The 20,741-nt window shown below is 40.2% G+C and overlaps 2 protein-coding genes across 2 annotated transcripts in view; both read right to left on the reverse strand.

The window, feature by feature from the left end:
- Window positions 1-5,004, reverse strand: part of UGDH (UDP-glucose 6-dehydrogenase) — a 30,432-nt gene extending 25,428 nt beyond the window's left edge. The window contains exon 1 of the mRNA XM_082838842.1: window positions 4,836-5,004. The gene's annotated coding sequence lies outside the window, so the exon portion shown is untranslated. The remainder of the gene's footprint in view (window positions 1-4,835) is intronic.
- Window positions 5,005-7,844: 2,840 nt separating this feature from the next.
- SMIM14 (small integral membrane protein 14) overlaps window positions 7,845-20,741 on the reverse strand; it is a 71,626-nt gene continuing 58,729 nt past the window's right edge. Inside the window, exons 4-5 of the mRNA XM_082838852.1 lie at window positions 13,276-13,418; window positions 7,845-11,005 (exon numbers count right to left, since the gene is read on the reverse strand). Of these exons, the coding sequence (XP_082694978.1) occupies window positions 10,973-11,005; window positions 13,276-13,418 (176 nt within the window). The 3' untranslated portion in view covers window positions 7,845-10,972. The remainder of the gene's footprint in view (window positions 11,006-13,275; window positions 13,419-20,741) is intronic.

Genomic DNA, 20,741 nt, shown 5'->3' on the forward strand with positions numbered 1-20,741 from the left:
CACAACAAAGAGTAGCCCCCGCTCGCCGCAACTAGAGAAAAGCCCACATAGAGCAACGAAGACCCAACAAAGCCAAAAATAAAATAAATTAATTTAAAAAAAAAAGAAAGAAATGAGTCCAAAGAAGTGAGATATGCCAGGTTGCACAAAAACATGGGTGTTAAGAAGTAGTGAGAGGTAAAAACTGTCTCAGGGTGGGAATGAATTGGAAGTGAGTCTTGAATGCCCCTTTCAGGAAAGCATGACCATAAAAATCCATGAGGCTATAATTTAATAACTTAAGGTAACACAGCTGAAAGTGACCATAACAATCAAGTCATTAATATATTAGCTAAAATCTAATAAACTCCACTGAAGAAAAAAAAGGGGGAGGGGGCAAAGGGAATGATCAGCTTGGAGCCTGGAAAAGGAACATTAAGAATAAGAATGATGACTCTTAGAGGAAAACATAGGCAGAACACTCTATGACATAAATCACAGCAAGATCCTTTTTGAACCACCTCCTAGAGAAATGGAAATAAAAACAAAAATAAACAAATGGGACCTAATGAAACTGCAAAGCTTTTGCACAGCAAAGGAAACCATAAACAAGACCAAAAGACAACCCTCAGAATGGGAGAAAACATTTGTAAATGAAGCAACTGACAAAGGATTAATCTCCAAAATTTACAAGCAGCTCATGCAGCTCAATAACAAAAAAACAAACAACCCAAACCAAAAATGGGCAGAAGACCTAAATAGACATTTCTCCAAAGAAGATATACAGACTGCCAACAAACACATGAAAGAATGCTCAACATCACTAATCATTAGAGAAATGCAAATCAAAACTACAATGAGATATCATCTCACACCAGTCAGAATGGCCATCATCAAAAAATCTAGAAACAATAAATGCTGAGAGGGTGTGGAGAAAAGGGAACACTCTTGCACTGCTGGTGCGAATGTGAATTGGTACAGCCACTATGGAGAACAGTATGGAGGTTCCTTAAAAAACTACAAATAGAACTACCATATGACCCAGCAATCCCACTACTGGGCATATACCCTGAGAAAACCATAATTCAAAAAGAGTCAAGTACCAAAATATTCATTGCAGCTCTATTTACAAGAGCCCAGAAATGGAAACAACCTAAGTGTCCATCATCGGATGAATGGATAAAGAAGATGTGGCACATATATACAATGGAATATTACTCAGCCATAAAAAGAAACGAAATTGAGCTATTTGTAATGAGGTAGATGGACCTAGAGTCTGTCATACAGAGTGAAGTAAGTCAGAAAGAGAAAGACAAATACCGTATGCTAACACATATATATGGAATTTAAGAAAAAAAAATGTCATGAAGAACCTAGGGGTAAGACAGGAATAAAGACACAGACCTACTAGAGAATGGACTTGAGGATATGGGGAGGGGGAAGGGTAAGCTGTGACAAAGCAAGAGAGTGGCATGGACATATATACACTACCAAACGCAAAATAGATAGCTAGTGGGAAGCAGCCACATAGCACAGGGAGATCAGCTCGGTGCTTTGTGACCACCTAGAGGGGTGGGATAGGGAGGGTGGGAGGGAGGGAGACGCAAGAGGGAAGAGATATGGGAACACATGTATATGTATAACTGATTCACTTTGTTATAAAGCAGAAACTAACACACCATTGTAAAGCAATTATACTCCAATAAAGATGTAAAAAAAAAAAAAAGAATAAGAATGATGGTAAAAATCTTTAAAAAAAAAAAAAAAAAGAATAAGAATGATGGGCTTCCCTGGTGGCGCAGTGGTTAAGAATCCGCCAGCCAACGCAGGAGACCCGGGTTTGAGCCCTGGTCCGGGAAGATCCCACATGTCGCGGAGCAACTAAGCCCCTGCGCCACAACTACTGAGCCTGCGCTCTAGAGCCCGTGAGCCACAACTACTGAGCCCCCGTGCCACAACTACTGAAGCCCATGCGCCTAGAGCCCGTGCTCTGCAACAAGAGACGACACCGCAATGAGAAGCCCACGCACCGCAATGAAAGAGTAGCCCCTGCTCGCCGCAACTAGAGAAAGCCCACGCATAGCAACAAAGACCCAACGCAGCCAAAAGTAAATTAATTAATTAAAAAAAAAGAATATGAATAAGAATGACACAGTGTTTATTTCAGTGCTTCTAAAGAGTGACACAGAATCTGGAAGTCAGAAGTGTTCTGGTTTCAGAGAGGTGGGGCAAGAAAAAAGCTTTCCCAATGCTTGGATGGTATATTCCCCCCAAATTCTTTGTTCTGATTCCACTATGCCTTATGAGTTCAGATTGCCAGGAATCATAATACTAGAAAGGGATGGCCTGGATTTGAGACATAAGTATTCCAGACACTGGAATAAAGTTTCCGTACTGTAATAGCAAGTTTCCATTCTAGAGTATCCATCAGTCTCTTATGAGCTTAGTCATCATAAGTTACCTAGAGCCTCATTAACCCTTAGGCTTGTGGGAGGAAAAAAAAAACAACCTTCCAGATCTGCAAGGCTGAAGATCAAGTCCTGAACTGTCATGAACCTGGACTACCACTAACAGTAACCCCTTACTGGATAGGTGGCCTCTCTAATCAAAACCAGTATATCTGGAATACCTAAAAAGTGAAATCTCAAAGGATTTTTAGACCAGAGGATCTTGTGGTATTACCACTTAATCCACAGCCAAGAGGTTATAAGGGCAGTCTATGCCCTCAGTCTCAACCAGAACATGGTTGAACCAGAACATGGGCTGAGCCCATGATGAACTCTTGGGCTCAAGAGTTTTATAAGGTACTCCCAGGCTAACACTTCTCTGCTGCTGTTCACCTCAGCACCTAGAACAGTAGGCTCTCAATAAATATTAATTGAATGAGTAACTCAATAAGGGCCTATCTTTTTGAGATGAAGACTGGTATTTGAATATCTTTATCTCAGATGCTCAATCAGAGTATTTCTGCAGACTGTCCACAATCCTATCAATCTTTCTTCTTTAGGTAGAACTTCAGCATGTCTTCTCAGAGCTACTACTTATCTACCTTGGTTGCCACGCCATATTCAGCTTGCCTTTCAGACGGCAGCTGGGGTAAACTATTGATGGCAGGTGGGTCTGTATTATAGAACTGCATGTGTTTTAGGGTATCCCTGCGTTGCTCTTTCACATGAAGTATGAAGTATGGCTCGCAGATGACAATGGGAAAATTACTGAAGAAGCTAGATGTACAATCTGTGCAAGTCCAAATAAATTACCACTTGGAAGTTTCAACAAAATCTTCAATAAGCTTTAATACGGAGCTTGATACAGTGTTAGTGATATACTTTGCCTGACACAGATATCTTCTGATTCCATTTTCTATTTCTACTTTTATTTACCTTCTGACCCTCTACTGTGCTGTCAGGGAAATGAGAATGTCTGCTTACTAAATGAGTCAGTTTGAAATGAGTTTTTACCTCTGTATTTTGGGAAAGTCACAGCAAACCAGGCCATTTCAAAACTACTTTTCATCTAAAATTTTACAAATTCAGATCAATATTTCAGCCTAAAAGATGCGGCTAACAAATAGCGAAGCTCCTATTACAATCTAAACTGAATATAATCCCCCCACCTCCACCCCTCTTCAGTATACCCAGTATCTAAGGCAATGGACGTTACAGATGGATACATCAACTTCACACATCATCTTAGATATTTCCAAAAATTAAATACTAACAGATGCCTGCCCCGGGAAAAATATTTAATCAGTGAGAAAGACTGTTAACCTCATATCTAAAGGGTATCATGTAAAGCTGTGGAAATAGCAAGAGAGAAGATGGAGTATGCTTATTGGTTACAGATTTTATGTTGGAGAAAAGAGTAGTACAGCAATAGGAGAAGAAATGAGATCCTTTCAATCAGGGTTGTCTATCCCTTACCTTAAACTAGATGCTGGGCACTAACAAGCACATATCAGAGCAGACAGTAACCTCTTTCATTTCTAGAACCACCCCCCGCTCCCCGCATCCCCCAAGAAACAGACCAGACTACTGTTGTCCATTTCATAGGGGATTTGAAGAAACTCAAAGACTCACTGTGTCTTTGAGGGCAGGCAGTCAATGAACAGCTACTCCTCTGTATATCCCTGAAAAGTTCCCTACCAGTGAATCCCTCTTTTCTATATACCAGAATTCTCGACCTTACTCAATTATTTTCCTATATATAAAGAGGAATAATTTTTCAAGGTCTCACACAAACGCAATCTCCTGAAGCACCCAAGAAAGGCCTTCCCTAATATGAAATAAAGCCATTATACAGTGTGGCGGCCAACAATGGATTCCAGGACAGTCCATACAGATGTCACGACAGAATCAATGTCTTAGGATTTCGCCTTCAGAAGGGCTCTCTGGTTCGTTTTCTCTTTAGTTTCTTAAGAAGAGAGACGAGCGACGTGAGGAAATCAGCAGCCCTCCATGTGAGCAGATTCTAAACACAAACAAAAGACTATGATTCTGAGACCAAAATGGGGTCCCTGACCAGAGGACCACTTCCTTTGGTGGACGTTCGGCTTTCAGAGGCGCCAGGGAAATCTCATTTAAGTCGGAAAGTGGGGAAAAGCAGAAAGAGAAGCGGTTGGAAGACTCACGAGTCTTGAGCCCAAGCTCTCCCTCTTCCAGGGCAGCAGACCCAAAAGACTATTCCCGCCCAGAGCCCAAAAGAGGAGACGAGGGGTCGTGACACTGGGAGCCTGGGACCGAGCGCAGGGAGCGACTAAAAGCAGCGCGCACACCCCGCCCGTCTCCTTCCACATTCCGCCGAGACCCGGGAGCATCCCCACGGGGTGGCGGAGCCAGCCCGGGAAAGGCGCTTACCCACTTCCAGGCACAGAGAGCGGTAATCGCTCCAACCCCGACCGCTCGGACAGCTCCTCGCTCTGGGCCGCGCAGCCGCAGCTTCAGCACTCGCGCCCTGCTCCGTCTGATCTCCCCTCACCGCACACCCTTCTCGGGCTGCCAAGCGCCGCACCCCGAGTCCCGGGCCCGAGCCTGTATTTAAAGGTTTCCACCCGAGAAGGCGGAGGCTTCATTCCCCCGCAGTCAAGCCCTCCCGGACTTGGCCCTCCGCTGCATCCCTGCTCCCCCTCCCGCCACTGTAGGCCGGGGCCCGCCCCTATTTCCTGCGGGGCCCAGGGGCGGTGGATACGGGGGCGTGACTAGTCGTCGCTGGGAGGGGCAGACCCCACCCCCCGGCCGAGCCTGGGCAAATCCGCTCGGGCCAGCTCAGCGGCCCCGCCCCTGCCGCGAGCGGCGCTGGGCTGAGCTGTCTGCGCCGCAGGTCAGCCAAGGACCGAGGGATAGCCTCCCAGTTACGCCTAGGTCAGGGTCTAGTTTCCCGGTAGTCTAGAGCTCGCTCTTGCCGTCTGGCCCCCTCTTCCCTCCCTGTGTCCCCATCCTGCCTCACAGCGCTGAGGTGGTGCCGCGTGCGCGCCAGGTCAGCCATACTCTGGGGCTGCGGCCCAGGGGGACCGGAAGGTCCAGGCCCCCTTTCCGGTCTCCCCAGCAGCCTAGAGGGCCTGCCTCGTCTTTCGGCCGCCTAGACTCTGTGGATCAGACGTGGCCAGCGGCTTACTCCACTCCCACGCCTTCCGGTCCCATGGGTCCGCCGCACCCTCCGGGCCTACGGCCCAGGGTTTAGTCATTACCTCCGACCCGCCGCTTCTGGGAAGGAGGCGCCTCACGTCAAAAGGATGCTGAGTCCCGTCATGACTGGACCAGTTAGTGATCCCCGTCCTGATCCCTGGGTAAAGAAGTGGGACGGCCCTCCAGGCACATTTTCCAAATACTCCTGCCAAATGCGGGATCTGAGATGTCTGTGCATGATATATAGCAGAGAGCATGCAAGATGTAAGTGCCGCCTAAAAGGAAGTGAAATTAACGTATGGAGTCTCCCACTTTTAGTGAGAGCAGTTCTGTTCCTGTTTCCCCACTCCAAGGTCATCTTAAACGTCAAATTTAAAGAAAGAAAGCACAGTCATGACTTAGTGTTACTAAAACACCCCGTCCTGTATGTTTTAACCACAAAATTGTACTTACTGGATTGTAAGGAATCCCCTTTATGACATCCAGACTTCCAAAGTTTGATGCTTACATACTAATTAGTCACGGAAAGCTGCATTCAGTCTAGGGTAATGCCTTTTGTATGTATTATAAAAGCATCTCTTTCTTTGTCACTGAATTAATGAGTGACTATATAACAGATACATTTCTTTAAAAACAACACAGATTTTTCCACAATGCTGAGTCTGCTATGCAGTACTTATGTTCTTTAATTCTGCTCAGTTTTTCAAAGTGAATAGAAACAATGCAATTTAAATCCTTTCATTATCAAGACATAGCCTGAGTTTAGCTTATGAGCAGTGTAGGGTGTAGGACCATATATTTAAGAGGTCAGACCTCTGGCATCACAAGGATTATAAATAACTTTTTCTGATTCCTAAATTTTCTAAAAATAAGCAGAGTTTTTTTTTTAAGCAGAGTTTTTAAGGGAATAATAAGTCTTACTTGATATGAAAGTTGCTTTATTCTTAAAACTACACGTGTTGTGCATCCCTACATTTTCCCTGCCTCCAGACATCTCCCTCCTCCCTATCAACAGACATCTCAATTTAGCATCTGATGGCTTAAAATGGTTTCTATAATCTAGTCCTGAATAACACCCATTTTAAAGCATAAACAGTTAAGCAATAAAAATAAACACTTGTTGAAATGTTTATTGAACAGACGTAATCAATTTGTTTGAGAAAAGATATGCAGGGTTAAGTTCCTTGTGAGGAAAAATCACATTGATAACTCCAGTTTTTAAAAAACCTAAACATGGGAGATAATCATGGTTGGTGTTTACAGAACATTTTGGGGGGTGGGGGAGAACCAATTTTATAAATTGAGATTCTGAGTTGAGAAAACTATCAGATGAAATGGCAGGGATCAAAAACTTATTTTATTAGAATTCCATTTTCTGGGTGGAAAACTAGTATTGCAGAGCCATTTAATGAAAACAGTTTTGCTGGGGATTCAGATATGCACTGACATACAATGACAAAGTTTAGATTGAGACTTTGTCACTATCTCCAGGAAGTTATATATTTCACAAATTTTGCTATTTTAACATTTAAGTATCACACAGACATTGACATCATAATCATACCAGCAAAACTATACTATTTTTATGTGTATGGTTATTAATGATCTTTTTTTTAAAAAATATTTATTTTGGCTGCGCTGTGTCTTAGTTGCGGCATGTGGGATCTTCATTGTGGCATGTTTAGTTGTGGCATGTGGGTTCTTTGGTTGCGGCATGAGTGTGGGATCTAGTTCCCCGACCAGAGATCGAACCTGGGCCCCCTGCACTGGGAGTGCAGAGTCTCACCCACTGGACCACCAGGTAAGTCCCTGATCTTTAGTATCTGGATGCATTCCAGGTCATAGAGCAAACACAAACTTTCAGTTTTGGGTGTTTTCAGTACAGTTACATGTCTAGCTCCTTTTGAGTAACATATGTCCGCTCAAATAATTAACACATAGGATATTATACCCTCAAAGCAAATGTCTATTGAACCTGTATTCTAGGAAGAAATAAAAAGTAACAAAAGAAATGTAATTGCAACCTAATTTCCTAGAGATTCTTAGAATCCTTACTTTTGAATACTGGCCCCATACTGTTATTACATAAATATTCTTCTTGTAACTCAAAGTTCATCTTAGGAATTTTTAGTTAGGGGTAAAAAGTCTTACAAAGAAACTGGTTAATAAAGGATGTTAACATTTTACTAAGCAAAAGATGCTCACTTCTCTTCCCACAAAAGCCAAACAGATAACAGTGAGTGTTACTAATGTTTTCTATTTATTCATTAATAAAAAGTGCATAGTACAAGCCCTTTATCCCAATCCAAGTACTCAGTAAAAGATTACAATAAACCCTGGATGGCACAGACATGATTTGTTTGGCATGATTTAAACATTTAAAAACAGCAATTAACATTTGGTACATCACATGACCACCTTTGCTTTTAACAAAGTAATCATCAGACATGGTAACAAATACATATGACTTTTCATTTAGAAATATTATAATGTTAAGACTAAACCTACTATTGCAACAACAAAAATTTAACCCATTAACTTAAACTCTCTCCATTTCTCCTTCAAGTTGTTGTTCTGTGTCTTAAGCTGAGCTTGTCAAATTTTAGCACATATTCATTTAGAGTGACAGACTTTGATTCAGGGTGACAGACTTCTGAGGTTCCTTTGAAGATGTAAGATAAAGATAATTCTATAAACACTGTAATATCGCATACCACAAAGACACTAAAAGTAACCATGGAAGAGCTGTATTTAATAGTTACTTCTGAAACTTTCTCCAAGTAGTTTAAAATATGACTTGCTGACCATGGGATAGTGCTTGGATAAATACATGATAAAATCTTTTACTATACACGTTCCAATGTTAACTTTTTCCACGTGGAAAGCAAAAAAACATTATTTTGCATAAAAGAACATTAAATAACTCTAAAACAAAATAAACTCTTAATGGCATTTGTGGAATGTTTAAGAGCCAAAAGTGATTAAAATGTGAAGGTTTATCTTTCTTTTTTCCAGATTATTTAAAAATGACAGTAGCCACAGTTCAGGTGAATGTTTACAAGCCAAGTAATGAGTAAGAGTGTGCTCAATAAAAAGGCCACATGTAGAAGCTTTAGGAATTAAAGAGAATAATATGAATTACTAGTTAGGTTAATAGAAATACTTTATGTGCTATTGCACACCGTCTTTGTCAGGAGTGCAAAGAAATTTTACAAGCAAAAAAACCAAGACTTAATACTTCACTAAAAACTTTTGTTACTAATTAAATAGATGGTCCATATAGGAAAACGTTAATATTCTAATGTAATGTCAATTAAGTATATGTGACAGAAATGAAGAACTAGGAACAAGAACCCAGATTTCTAGGTCTCTAGCTAACGCTACATATTCTGTTTCCATGTCATAGCCACTTCTTCAACCAAAGTCAATTCTTAATTATTTGTGAGCCACAGATTCAGTGAACACATCAGTATCATATCCACAGACTAGCCTTCTAGCAGCTTAGACAGCAGATTGTTAGGACATATGTGCTAGCCTTCAAAGTTCAGGAGCAAGGACAGAAAAAGGAATGCTTATAGGGATTTAGCTCCATTTAAGCCATTCCTGCCTCTCTGCTTTAAATGCTTTAAGAGCTGTAGAGCTGGGAAGGCTTCCAATAGGCCATATTGAGAGAAAAACCCTTAAATCTATGGTGTTCATTTATCCAGGATTTGACTTACCTGTGTTACAATACCTCTCAATTAACACAAGTAATTAAGAGTAGGTTATATTATTTCAAGAAGTTGAGGACAAAGCCAAGATGCACAGGAGGAATGCAAGCAGTCAATAATGGATTATATAATGAAATGAAGCCCTTACAGTGTTTATAGCCTAGAATATAATCATAATAAAGGGGAAAAAATACCCTATGAGCATCACATGATTGTATCAGAGACTCTATTAAACAGTACAATGATACAGAGAAGTTTATTCAATTCATACAAGTAATTTCTCAGATCTATACAGCTAAAAGCTAAACTGATCTAGTGGGGGAAAATCCTTACATTGATAGCAAAATATCTTCCAGCCCCCATAAATCATCTGCAATCACTTGCTAGGAAAAAATTCCATAACCACACAGGTCATGCAGAATTTTTTTATGCCATTTGTATTCATTTTCTATCAAACTGAAAAAAAAACAATGCAACCTTTTACATTTTTTCACATTTCAAATTTTTACTTATATTAGTGCTCCTCCCCACCCCAATCCATCCTATTACCAAACAAGAATGAGACAGAGGTTGAGAAAAAAAAAGATCCTTGATGTTTCTCATTTTCCTCCTTTCCCTTGGAGTAAATCAAGAATTCATTAAATATTGTTTAAAGTCAGAAAGATAACAAGACTCAAAATTTTTTCTTCAAAGAAAATAATAGAGTAAATAAGTAAACAGGATTCAAATATCAGTAACCAAACAGGCCCCCAATACAGCTTTAAGATAGTTTCATTTAACAGGGAAGTTTTACAACAGAAAAGCAGCTTCCTGAGAGGCATCCACTTCAAAAATAAATTATAGCTTAAATTATTACTGTATAGATTACACCTGGCAAATGCAGAAAGAATTAAATTTTTTCCTCCTTTCATGAACTGTGTAAGGCTAGTGTACAGTGGCTTACAAATTTCATATAATGGACTGTAAATCATCCACCATATTTAAATCATGTTTAAGTTTTCTTATATTAGACATTTTTATGGGAATAAAAACTTAGCAAACAATTACTTCATTCCTTCTTTCCTCCTTTTCTTTGCCACATAAGCCAGTTGTAGTGGATGATACAGATTTCAGCTGTAACTTGTAAAATATTCCAAAGGCTGTCACAGTCCCAAGAACTACAGAAAACTGCCATCCACAAATAAACTACCAAGGTTAAGTGTAAATACAATGTGGTTCTAATTTTCTTTCATACAATCTCAGATAACCCCAAGTAACTTTATAAATACCTTATTAAAAAACAATCTTTAAACCCATCAAAACTATTTTAAAATATTTAAATGTAGAGATCTCAAATTTCCTTCAATCAGGCCAGAAATTATCACAAAAAGTATGATCACAGTTAGAAACAGAATGAATGGAATGTTTAAGTTTAGGATAACCAAAAAAGCCCCATGTAACTTTTTAATGTATCATTTACTCAAATATAGGAAAGGTGATAACACAGGAAGCAAAAATAAGCTTGCTAGTGAAATTTCTAGAAGCTCATGAAAACAATACCATCCCATATTGCAGATGCAAAAGAAAAAACAGTTCTAATGGGGTTAAGAGTACTCTGGTCATCTTCGTTCATTTGGTCGTGCAAGGTGTTAACTATTTTTACTTCCCATATCCACAAAGTTAGTCCACAGGAGGGGCTGGTGGATCCTGTCCCTGGCATTAAAGAGAGAGGAATTATGAAATTGACTTCTTAAATCTCCCAGTGCAACCAGTCTAACACATACAGTAAGAATTGAGCAGCAATGCCCCTCACCTTCCCATCCCAAATCATATACTTATTTGGACCTCTTGTACGTTTTTGCACAAGGGAGCGCACTAGATTAACACTGTGATTCACCGATGTTTGTCTCTTTCTTCCTTGTAGCATGGAAGAAAGGAAAATTTTGTAACAGTGATGTTGACTTAGGTAAAAGTGCTCTCCCTGACAGCTCCAGAGGTGATATTTAAACCAATCAAGGTAGTCTCATCCCTCTTGCTAAGGTGACTAAGTACAGTACAAAGTGAAGCTAAAGACATAATTCTCACTACAGAATGTCAGTCAATGAGGAAGTATGTGGCACCAGTTGCAACTGGCAGCCACCCTATAGGAACCAGAAAGGGAGCCCACTTTGGAATAAAGCTAATGGTCTGAGGAAAGAACCCAGATCTTTGATGACGCTGTTAAACTTTCTAAACATTAATCCTACCTCTGGATTTTTTAATGTGTAAACCAATAAAGCCAATTACTTAAACCAGGCTGAACAGATTTTTTTTTTTTTTCCTGCGGTACGCGGGCCTCTCACTGTTGTGGCCTCTCCCGTTGGGGAGCATAGGCTCCGGACGCGCAGGTTCAGTGGCCATGGCTCACGGGCCCAGCCGCTCCGTGGCATGTGGGATCTTCCTGGACCGGGGCACGAACCCATGTTCCCTGCATCGGCAGGCGGACTCCCAACCACTGCGCCACCAGGGAAGCCCCTGAACAGATTTTTGTTACTTGTAATAGAAAGCTTCTGAACTGTAAAGGAAAGAGCAGACCTAGGAATCTTCAGGAAGATTCCATTTATTTACTCTGACATGCTATATGAGGCCCTAGTTGAGGATAATGAATTTTTCTACTTGGAATTAGTCAATATGTTTTCTTGCTTATTCCTAGAGCTGTGGGACTATTATTTTTAGAACTGCTGGTCTACAATGAACTAAGGTTCAGGGGACTGTCTCTTTTGAATGGCTTCTAATTGAGTTGGGTTTCTTTAGTTCCAAACATTGAGGATGTTGCTTTTTGATATGAAAGTAATAAAACTGTGCACAGAAAGTAAGAAAAAAGGCTTAGGAGAAAGCACTTTATCAAGACAATATACAAGCTGTTTTATGGATACCCTCCTCTCCAAGAAAACCCTAAAATAAATTTAAGGCATTTTATATAGTGTTAATGATGCCTTCTTTCTTAACTAAAGTCAGCATGCTACATATATAAATGTTTTAATCCTAAAAAACCCCAAAGCACTGACCAGTTAACACTGCACATTTGCTTTCTCCTGTATAAGCAACTGGTCTAACCAAACTTCTTTTTAATAGTAACAACGAAGGATTGGGGAAAAGAAGCAATTATTTTAGGTTGGAGAAGGGAATTAGTGGGATAATTTGGTGTTCAACAAGTAAATCTGTCATGGAAATATTTTTAGACGTAATATCCAAATCAAATGGGAAAGAAAAAAATATAAACACTGGTTCTGAAAATGATTAAAGGAATCCTTTAATGGAGGCTCTATCAAAAATTCCCTGTTGGGTCACTTTATCATACTTTCAGTTAGGTTCTAAAAATGGCTGTAATCATGACTATCAAGATTATCAACATGAATGATTCCTACCTCTCCTTTTGCCAGCTCAGTTGACCTATTGTGATGCAGAACTGGAAGAATGAAGTTGAGAGAAATAGGATGGGAAAACAGGTTTAGCCAGATAGGCTCAGTGTCTCTGTTGTATTTGATAGTGAGGACAGAAGCGGAGAAAATGAAGAATGTGTGTGTAGAAACATTTGAACTGTAGCTAGTAAGAGAATTTGGGGAGGAGGAGCTGGAAGCATATGAGGCAAGGGATCAACTGTGAGGTGGATAGAACTGGGTAGTGGAAGACTGAGATTTGAGAAATACTGCTGTGGATTATTATGAACTGGATCACTTTTATGTTTCTCACATGAGTAAAGACTGGAATTCACCTTAAAATGATTTGGGGGCTACTGGTCTGTACTTCTCTCTAAATGTAACTCCACGAAGATTAAGCCATTTGGGGTTTCAAGACTTACTAGGACTACATAGGAAGAACTTACTCCGTGAGATAAATCTTCCTTTTGCTAATTCAGATATTTCCGTCAAAACAAACTCCTCCCCTTTCCCAGACCACACCCATCCCCCCACCCCAAAACATTTCTAATCCACAACACTTACATTATGAGGACCGGTTGGTTTTCCAGTTAGGTTGGATCCTCTTAGATTAGGAGGCCTCAGTAGAAACAAGATCACTGCAATAACCATCCAGGCCATCAAGATCATAGTAATACTGATGCCATTATCACTAGGGGGTCCTGGTACTAAAGACAAACAGAAAATGTATTTGCAACAAAAACTGTAGAAAAATTATAATACTGTTAGATAAATGTAAAAACAAATCCTAATGTTTAAATAGCAACTTGAAAAATTATATAAAAAATGCATTAGTAATTTTAAGAATTATTAAATATTACAGCTTCAATTTCCCTTTCCTCCTGTGAGGAAATCTAAATGGTAAATGGTGTAAAATACTCATAAGCCAGAGCCTATTAAATAAAAATTTTTAATAGTATAGTAGTTCTTAATATTTTGGGGCAATAGAATCCTTTGAGAATTTGATAAAAAAGGGGGTCCTGGTACTCTTTCCACTATAAGAATCCATGTATACACATTCAACAATTTTGCATATAATTGCAGAAGATTCATGGACCCACAAAGCCACCAATCCATAGATATACTGAGATCTACAGAACTCAGGTTAAGACCACATGATACACGGTTAAAACACTCTAGGGGTGAGGAAATTATGCATTTTAATTACAGAAGTAGCATGAAAAAATAACAGAGCTTAAGGAAAAGGGGACATCCACGTTGTATAATTTATGAATTAATATCCCTTTATGACATTCTCAAACAAATAGATATTAATTTGGCATTCTTTTTTGCAAAAAGAATTTGGATTCAGATCTAGATATTATAGTCTATGCCTTTATCAAGAGAAAAAAGTCAGGTTTCTGGGTAGGTATCAGTCTTTCCAGCTCCTTAAAGCAGCCATATCTTAAATATTTATTTAAGTACCTAGCATAGTGCCTAGTTCATGGTATGAACTTAATAAATTTCTAATAAATGAAATGTATATTAGAGAACTCAAAGTATCAAAAATGAAAATTCTAGAAGATTAGATTTAAATAGCCTGTCAAGACTATGTATAAATGTTTGGTTTTGGTCTCACTGCCTCAGGAAAAAGTAAAAGAAATCCAGACAAGATTCTGAAACTAAGCAGATGCATTATGCATTACATTGAGGTCCACGGGGCCCAGGGCCGAGGTGGCACTGCTGAGGCCAAAGGGGACAAAGTCAAGCAAAGAGCTGAGCTATCCCAAGAGCAGACTGGAGAGGAACCTAGTCTCTGTTCCAACCCAATCACTTCTCCAGGAACAAGTACCACAGTACTCAGGGGTCATCAATTTGCAATGCTTATCACACAATGAATCAGCATTTCCCCCCTCTATATCCATATTCATTCCTTTCCTTGTTCCCTCCTATTATATGTGCCTCCCTTCATAACTAAAAACCAATTTCTCCACTTAAGTTTTAGATCCCATCACTCTTGCAGAAATTTATCCATTATCCTCTCTCTTGTGAATTCAACACCCTCTTCTCCATTGCAGCCACCCCATAATCACTTAAACATGATAAAGTTTCTCCCATATTTAAAAAATATATATATCCCTCCCTCAACCTCTTTCTCTGTCCAGCTATCAAAGCTAACCTCTTGAGAGTGGTCTATATTTACAACTACACTTCACTACCTCCCATTCACTCCTTAGGTTGGCATCTACCTACATCAACATTCAAACAACTCTTTGAAAGGTCACCTATGACACCTGCAGGCTGCTAAACCTAATGGGTAATTTCAGTCCTCATTTTCCACGACCATGCTCTCCTTAAAAGACTTTCTTCCTTTGTATTCTGTGCCATTACCACTGCCAGATTTTCTTTCTAACACTTAGCCACTCCTTTACATGCTCATTTTCCTCTTCCTGGCTTTTAAATTTTGGAATTCCTCATGGTCAGTTTTAGGTTCCCTTCTCTTCTTTCTCTGCATACTATCATCCTCACCTGTGGCTTCACTTACCTTCTGTATGCAGACCACACCTAAATTTATATTCAGCCCCAACTTCCCTGAACTTCAAACCCAGTATCCAATTATCTATCTACATCAGTAGTTCTCTATTTTTTTTTAAATATTCATATCAACAGTTCCTAAACGGTGCTGTACTGTAGAGCCAATGCTTCTTAAAAATGTACCTGAACCCCACCTCGTAATTAACTTACTCAATATCCCAAACTAAAATCACGAGCATCTCCCCTGCCCCACCCTCCATGCCCTACCAAATTGGATTTCTATCCATCCAACTGCCTAGGCCAGAAACCTATGAAAACACCTTTTATTCCCTCAATGACCCTCTATTTAACCCATCATGAAGTTTCTGTCGAGTGATATTTAGGAAGTAAATATTTACTTCCTAAATATCACTCAAGTCTGTCCACTTTTAGCTCCGTGCCCACACTTGCTCAAGCTACCATCACTTCTTGTCCAGTCTCTTAACTGATCTCCCCATACCTACTCTTGCCTCCTCTAATTCTGTCCTTTAAGCTGCTCCAAGAATGGTATTTTTTTAAAAATCAAATACTATTATTTTTATTACTAAATAATAGCTAAAAGTTGAGTTGTTACTTTGAACCAGGCATTCTCTCTTAATCCCTTTTAACAATTTTTTTTTTTTTTTGCCACGCCTGGAGGCTTGTGGGATATTAGTTCCCCAACCAGGGATTGAACCCCAGACACCACAGTGAAAGCGCCGAGTCTTAACCACTGGACTGCCAGGGAATTCCTCAACAATCTTATTTTATGGTCGGTACTATCATATCTTCATTTTATAAATGAAGAAACTGAGGAAAAGTGGGGGTTAAATCCCAATGTCATAGAGTTGGCATGTGGCAAAGCTGGGATTTAAATACAGTGGTCTCATTCCATAGACTGTGCTCTTAACCTCTTTGCTGTCATAATTTCTGACAGTATCACATTAGAAGACAGATCCCTGAAAATTACTACTCCTGTGGGTAGTAAAATTGGAAAATACAGGGACTTCCCTGGTGGCACAGGGGTTAAGAATCCGCCTGCCAATGCAGGAGACAAGAGTTCGAGCCCTGGTCTGGGAAGATCCCACATGTTGTGGAGCAACTAAGCCCGTGTACCACAACTGCTGAGCTTATGCTCTAGAGCCCGTGAGCCACAACTACTGAGCCTATGCTCTAGAGCCCGTGAGCCACAACTACTGAGCCCAAGTGCCACAACTACTGAAACCCACATGCTCTAGGGCTCGCATGCCACAACTACCGAGCCCATGCACCTAGAGCCCGTGCTCCACAACAAGAGAAGCCACTGCAGTTAGAAGCCCACGCACCGCAACTAGAGAAAGCCCATGAGCAGCAACGAAGACCCAATGCAGCCAAAAAATAAAATTAAATTAAAAAAATAAAAATGGGAAAATACAGATTTTAAAAGAATTTTGATAGATAAACTCATAACTAGCTGTTAGGTAAAACTAGATTATTTAAAAGTAGTCAGAGAAAGATAACTGTGCCTTCTATACATGATCACTTCTTATAGTGCCCTCTCAGAAGTAAAATGCTAGATTAATTGTACAGACCAGAAGTGTAAGCCCAACGCCAATTCTTATGTTATTCAATTTGGAAAATGGGTCCCTTACTTTTTGATACTCTTCACAGGTAAAAGATTGTGAAGCTTCAGAGAGTTATCAAAAATTTACTAATGCCTATTTCTAGATAAAGCAACACTGACAAAATGCCCGCTCCATTTTAAGACTCTCATAGTGATAATACAACTCCTAGTTCCCCATAACTGTCTCCTAGCTTGGTTCTTATTGCAGCCTTTCCTTCCTGCATACTACTGCCAAAAAAGTCTGCTTAAAAAACACTGCTCTTAACACATATCTGCTGGCTAATCCAGTGACTCACTTTCCACTGCTACTGCTTCAACTCAGAACTCTTCAGCCTGGCCTTTCCTCATCAGATGTGGCCCTACTCATCAATATTACCTCTTACCATTTCTCAGAAAAAGCATCCCCTGGTCTAGTCAACCCCATTCTTTCTTCCTTCTTTAGCCAGTGGTTCCCTGGCCTGTCTGCCCATCAGAATAGCCTGTGATGATGCCAATGTCACAGTTTCCAAGGCCCTGCCTCACATCATCTAATTCAGGAGCAGCTCAGGGGTGGGGTCAGGAATCAACAATATTTTTAAAGCTTTCCAAACGAATCTGATGCAATAGTTCAATGCTAGTGTGACTAACAGCACTTGCCAACTTTGCAAACTCAGTCCTTCTGGGGACTGATTATTCTTCCCCATCTGGCATGATATTACAACTAATCTCATTTAATTACACCCCTCTCTCATCTGTAAAAAAGCCTCCGTTTTCTCTGCCCACTCTTTCCTTTCTTCTCTAGACTAGTATAGCACTTCTAGTTTGAAGGAATGGTTTCCTACTTCTCCTAATTAGGTCATTAACTTTTTAAGAACTGAGACCATCTCATAGCTGTTTGACTCCACCACCTCTTAGATATATAATCTTTGTGCCTCGATTTCCTTATCTGTGAAATGGAAATATTACAATCACCTCATAGGGTAGTTAGAAAGATAGAAGAGAGAAACGGTCAGTACATGGAAAGCAGCACAGTGCCTGGTACACAGTAGGTATTAAAAAAACATCAACCATTATCAATCTGTGCTGTAGTTAAAATCAGTATTAGGATCAACTAGAGCACAGAAAAGACTGAGTGCAGAAAATTCCTTGTGTGAATAGCTAGGCTGGATAAGATGGTGAAGTGAGAATGAAAAAGGGTCAGACACAAATGGTAACAGGATGAAAGAAGCACAACACTTGGCGACTGCCTGGACTGGTTATGGTAGGAGGAAGAAAAAGTAAGGGTGCCTCTAAAATTTCTGCAGGGCGGTAGCATGCAGAAGAATTCTCCACTTAACAGGCCAAATGGATGCAGGTTTGATCTGACTTCCCAGGTTTGACCTGACCTCCCAGGTTTGATAAGAGCATTTCTCTTATTCTCTAATAACTTAAGGCCCATCTCAGAATAAAGGACAATAGCTGAACCAATTATAGTCGAACCTCTTGATCACAGTCAATGTTTTTCTGTTTACAGCAGTAGCACAAACTTAAGATTGGCTCTAGAATGTACTTTCACACGGACAAACAGTGCAAGATTATTAACAAAAAACTGGAAACAGACCTAAACGTCTGCCAAGAGTGTCTGATTAAGAAATTATGGTATATTTCTCTCCCATGTTTTCTCATCCTGCGTCTCCTCAGGGTGCACTATGGGGGGCTGGTGGTGGCTGCAGTGTCTGATGGCAGGCATCCTATTTCTATGCTGAGTTCCCTCAGGGTTCACCCTCAGGCAGCTGTAATGAGATGGCTTGATGGCTTGATGGCTGCAACATCCTTTGTTTACTGAATTGGCAGGCATCATTTTTTTTCATTGATAAGGTGCGTATTCAAGGAATGATTTAAATGAACTCAGACTCTTGCATCTTCCCGTACAAAGAAAAGCGCTGACTTCATTAACTTGAGATGTCTGTTTTTCTTTTTCTTTTTTTTGCTGCGCCACATGGCATGCAGGATCTTGGTTTCCCAACCATGGATCGAACCCACACCCCCTGCAGTGGAAGCCTGGAGTCTTCACCACTGGACCACCAGGGAAGTCCCTGTCTTTCTTTAATTAACAATAATCTTTTGATGTTCCTACTACCTGGTTTCTTGCAAAAACTCCTATATATCCTGGCTCCTCCCTTACCTCTTCAGAGCAGTCCCTCAGTGTCATCTGAGAGGCTGTCTTCCAGGCTTAAGTCCTCAGCAAGTCTATCAAATAAAATGTAATTCTCAAAAACAAAAAAGAAATTATGGTATATCTGTAAAATGGAATACTATGAAGTTATAAAACAATGTTGAGGGAAGTCTCCATGAGATATGCTATTTTTTGACAGAGAAAAAAAGCAGGTGAAAAACAGTGTGTACTAAGAAAGGGGGGCAAATAATATACATTTTGCCTGTGCATGCATAAAGAAATTCTGGAAAGCTACATAGAAGGCCAATAATACCTAGAGATAGGACATGGTTAGATGGGAGACTATGAGTAGGAAGACACCTTTTCACTATACACTAACTTCTTGATTTTTGAACCATATATAAAAACATTAAATTGAATGAAGCAAAAACAGTAAACCTAAAATGTCTTAGGATTGGAGACACTGGGTATCTGAACTGACTTAGACTTTTTGAAATATCCAGGAATAGGGATGAATGGGGTCACTATAGGCTTTCTGTGATTATTCGCAGTCCCTTGTGACAAGATCTACTTCTTCGTGAAGTCTCAGAACAGGCATGCTACTCAAACTCCCCGACACAGCATGCGGCTAATACAAACAAATACCAGGAGCAGCTATTTTAAAGTCAACACACAGAGCTGAAAGGGCCTTTGAATGAGCTGACCACTATGGTTTTTATTGTGACAACTGTTTGGCACTAAATATTCTAAATATTAACGTAGTGCCAAGTAATCTAGATATTAAGAAGCACAATCTGGGCTCCCCTGGTGGCGCAATGGTTGAAAGTCCGCCTGCCGATGCAGGGGACACGGGTTCGTGCCCCGGTCCGGGAGGATCCCACATGCCGTGGAGCGGCTGGGCCCATGAGCCATGGCCGCTGAGCCTGCGCGTCCGGAGCCTGTGCTCCGCAACGGGAGAGGCCACAACAGTGAGAGGCCCGCGTACTGGAAAAAAAAAAAAAGAAGAAGCACAATCACATGCAGGATATAAAGTCTGTTCCCCTCACTGCCTAGGAATTAATTGCCTTAAAAGGGTAAATACTTTTTACTCTATGGTCTAGAAAAATGTCAAATCATAAAAATGTAAAAGGACTTTGTACACCAAAATACAGGGTTCCATTTTGCTCAAGGGTTAAGTCTTTGGTTACAAGAAAAAGTATTACAAATAAGATGTCAAATGGAATATTCACAGTGAAGCTATTAACTTAGCTGGACACCAGGAAGATGAAAGAGAGGGAGGCTCTAAGAGCTGGCAGATCCTGAGGGATTATTTCTATAAATGTATACAGGTTTCCAGTGGGAAAGGCAGAAACAGAACAGCAGTGAAATTGGACAGTGCACCAGCAGGCTTTAACCCTGTGATTTTGGAGTTGTATACAGTAATTACAATATCCTCAGAACATCTACCCATCTTTTTTTTTTTTTTTTTTTAACCCATCTTTTGATTTACTCCAAAATTAAATTAGCAATAGAGCTGGTTTCCACAACTCTTTATCTGAAAGACAGTCTTTCAGAAGAGTGGGCAGACTCATTCTATGCAGCTCTAGAGAACAAAACTGTGGGTAAATATCACGATGAAGTGGAATGTAGCTCAATATAAAGAATCATGCAGCAACTAGATATGCTCACAGATTGCAACTAGATTCTGCTACCACATGAAGTAATGAGCTTCATATTCTATTAAATCATCTCAAATACATGCAGCACGTCATGGGAGGCACA

Source organism: Leucopleurus acutus, assembly GCF_964270905.1.
Source record: "Leucopleurus acutus genome assembly, chromosome: 4".
Lineage (NCBI taxonomy): Eukaryota > Metazoa > Chordata > Mammalia > Artiodactyla > Delphinidae > Leucopleurus > Leucopleurus acutus.